The sequence below is a fragment of the Triticum aestivum genome, chromosome 1A (genome assembly GCF_018294505.1).
Source record: "Triticum aestivum cultivar Chinese Spring chromosome 1A, IWGSC CS RefSeq v2.1, whole genome shotgun sequence".
NCBI lineage: Eukaryota > Viridiplantae > Streptophyta > Magnoliopsida > Poales > Poaceae > Triticum > Triticum aestivum.
Genome location: NC_057794.1, coordinates 8,105,930 through 8,109,712, shown reverse-complemented (window position 1 = coordinate 8,109,712; position 3,783 = coordinate 8,105,930). Strand labels below are relative to the sequence as shown.

At 49.4% G+C, this 3,783-nt stretch overlaps 1 protein-coding gene across 1 annotated transcript in view; it reads right to left on the bottom strand.

Annotated features, from left to right (window-relative positions):
* The window catches only part of LOC123185086 (formin-like protein 14), a gene marked incomplete in the record, with an annotated part of 17,408 nt that overhangs the window by 12,894 nt on the left and 731 nt on the right, over positions 1–3,783 (bottom strand). The window contains 4 exon segments of the mRNA XM_044597095.1: positions 416–1,184; positions 1,415–1,659; positions 3,307–3,473; positions 3,573–3,783. Coding sequence (XP_044453030.1) covers positions 426–1,184; positions 1,415–1,659; positions 3,307–3,473; positions 3,573–3,783 — 1,382 coding nt within the window.

Sequence of the window (3,783 nt, the reverse complement as noted above, 5' to 3'; positions counted from 1 at the left end):
GTTGGGGATGGTGCGGTGCTCGACGGAGAAGCGACGAGCACCCCCCCCCCTAGCTCAGTGGAAGAACGGTGGTGGAAGGGCAAGGACAAGACAAGAGAGAGGACGCTACATGGATGAAAAAGAAAAGGTAGTAATTCCATGTGTAACTGAACAATGCTATCTTACCTAAGAGAAAAAACAGACAGTGGTACCACACAGCATAGCCATAGTAATTTTATGTTCCATTGTAGCTAACCTGACATGCTGATGGATAAACTTACCAGTGTTCTTTATACAACATACTACTGCACTATATAGAGAGGTTTAATATTGTTCTGGTCTACACTAGGAAACATAAGATAACAGTTCTGGAGACAACTTCATCATACTATATGTTCCACCAAAATAGATGCTCATAACAGTTTCCAGACAGAACCATCGCCGGCTCAGGGCGTCGTCCCCATGGGCGGCGCGCCAGCAGCCACCCAGCTCACCGGCGTCGAGCCGACGCGGTCGCCCTGGACCTCCCCGGCCTCCCTGCAGATCCGGTCGAGCATGGCCACGAACTCCCTGACGCCCGCGAAGACCCTGAACAAGCGAGCCTCGCCGTCGCCCACCTCGTCTCCGCCGTGGAAGTACTCCGCCACCTCCCTCACCGACGACAGGCACACGCTCTCCTGCCCCTGGAGCCTGACGATCTCCTCCTCGGCCTGCCGCAGGAATGCGCTCATCGCGTTGTGGAACCGCCGGGCGCTCTCGGCCGAGGCCGCCATGCCGTTGAGCCTCAGCACGTCGTGGACCTTCCCGAGGCCGACGCCGAGCTCCGACACGCTCCGGCTGAGGCCCGTCATGTCGACCGACGCCGCCTTCTTGGTGCTGGTCAGCTCGGCGGCGAGCTTCGAGACCACCTGGAGGCCGTGCTTCCGGCAGTCGACGTCGCACGGCGGACTTGTGCTCGCGTCCGTCTTGCATGCTGGGTTCAGATTGCTGTGTCCTTCCGGTTTCATGATTTCCTGGACGACGAACTGCAGGAGCGCCGCCTTGCCGTCGGCGCCTTTGACGTCGACTATCTTCAGGAGCGTGTTGGGCTCCAGGGCATGTGAGCTTGGAGAGCCTGTGTTGATGCTCATCATGTTGCCAAAGTTGAGGACGGCCCCAAGAACCTTGTGGAATAGCCTGCTGCTCCTCAGCTCCTCGCAAGCTGCCTGGATGAACAAAATGTAGAAAAATAAACTACAATGGATGATAAAATCATGGCTGATTCTACATAATTTGCACAGGTCTAACTAGCCATGCAACACAAGCAATAGAAGATTCTACACTTGAAGGACTGAAGCAGATATGTAGCCAGCAAGTCTGTGTTCCTTTCCAAACAAGCTGATGAAACACATTTGTAAAGTAGGGCAAATCATCTAATCTCCCCTTCAAACTTTACCTCGAGAGTAGCGTAGGACATCCTCAGCTGATTGACCTCCAGATAAAAGTTGGAAACATAGAGCATAGCATCCACTCTCTTGAATGCAAATGGCACATCCAGTATCGTCTTCAGAAAAGCATCGACCGCGCAAAGCTTGGCAGGTGGGTCATCCTTGAAATATCTGAGCTTAAGCTCTTCCTCATTGGTGAGAACCAACTGAGCGAGCATCCGCAGGGCTTCCACTCCCAAACCATGTGCATTGCCTGTACCAGACAAAAAAAAACTAGAGTTAATAACAAGAACGTAGCATAGAAGAGTGAGAAAAGCAGAAATTAATTAACTGTAATAACCAATTAGATGGACGTAATGCAAAAGATTCAGAGCGCCTTCAATGGAATGGCTACTGTAAACAGAAAAAATGTGGAAATGTCCATGGAGAATTTCAAACAGTCACCAATAAAACATGATAGCACTCGAAAGATTGTCCAGTACTAAAAGGCTTCGCAAGCTTTTCTATAATAAAGAAAATGCTGCTTCATGTGAAACAGTGGGACATATACACGACTTCATGTTGCTGATGTCTCGTAAAAGAGTATTTGAAAACACACCCAAAAAAAAGCATAGCCTGTCCCAGTCGAGTGGCAAGACACGGATGAATTTGTGTGGCAATAAACAGATTGATCGACCCTGCTTCACAGTCTCCACAACATGTAGGCACCCAGAACACGTTCTGAGATAAGCAGATGCTTAGTTCAGATTAATGTCTGAACCCAACATCTATGTGTACAGTAACACTTGACCTTGGCTTAAACTGTTTTAAGTTACTAGTACTTGTCAATGTGAAAGCATCAGCCTAACTAAGTGCAGGCCAATCCATCATAGCCTGATAACACCATCATATCAAGTACTCCTTCCGTCCGGAATTAGCTGACGCTCAAGCGGATGTATCTAGACATCCGGGACAGAGGAAGTATTTGATAAACACAAACAAAACAGAGTCTGTCCCAGTCCAGTGATAGGACGCGATGAAGCTGTGTGGCGATGACACACAGGTCGATCAACCCTGCTATCAACGGCATTTGTGTCTTGAGATTAGGTTCAGAATAAAATCTGATCCCAGTGCCCATAAAGAGGTTTCTCTTTTTTCTTCTGAAAGCAGAATATGCATAATGCATTTAACTGAAAGAGTGCTATGCAGCTTTCTACTTAATAATGCACCATGTACAGCACCACTTGATCTTGTCTTAAAACACTTTAAGTTACTAGTACTTGTCAACATAAAAGCATCAGCCAAACAAAATGCAGGCTAATTCACCATAGCCTGATAACACCGGGAAAAAATGCGCTTCCAAGAAGATATCATCATATCAAGTGTTTGGACACGATGAAGCTGTGTGGCGACGACCCACGGGTTGATCAACCCTGCTATGCACAGCATGCAAGTCAAGAGATTAGCAGATGACCGGTTCATAACAAAATCAGATCCCAAGCCCATAAAGAGGCTTCTCTCTTTTCTTCTGAAAGCAGCATATGCATCAAACTGAAACAATGCCATGCAACTTTCTACTTAATAATGCACCATGTGCTGCTGCAAATGTGACCACCAGCACATTCAGCTCCATGTGTATATTCAGGGAACAAAACATGCACTCAACTGAAAGAATGTTATGCAACCTTTTCACTGTCAACACAGTGTAAGTGGACAATATAAAGCCCACAAGCTCATCATCATTGACAATGCACCATGTACTTCTCCAGATATGATCATGTGATCACCAGCACATTCAACCCCTAGGTCCCCCCACAAGTGCACACCAGCTCCATTTCATTGGTGAAAGATTGCACTTTTGGCAACATCAGAATTTTTCAGGAGTAGATAGATAAGCCAAGCAGAAGAAGCCATGCATTACCTTCCAAGAGCGCATCACGCACTTGCTCCTCGGAGAAACCCAGTGCACCCAGCACCGTGCCAATGCCGTGGCACCGCGGCGCGCCGAGCAGGCACACCTCCCTCGCCGCCGATGCCGCGGCTGCGGCGGAGTTGTTCAGGTAGAGCTGGATCATCTCGTCCTTCATGCTACACAACACAATGGCAGGCAATGAAGTTCAGACATTCAGATTTCAGAGCCACGAGCAGGTAGAAGAACAGAGTAAGCAGAGGCTAGTGGATGCTTACTGCAGAGATCCGGGCTTGAGTTTGTCGGAGTGCAGCGGCCGGGACTTGTGCATCGCCGCCGCAATGGTGGAGGAGGAGTCACCGTCGTCGTCGGAGGGGAAAGCAGCTTGTGTCGGCGGGACGGGCACGAAGGGGTTCCAGGCTTGGTTTTGTGGTGGTGGCGGCGGCGGCCTGCGTTTGGGGGGAGACGGGTTGGGGGCTCGGCCGCGGG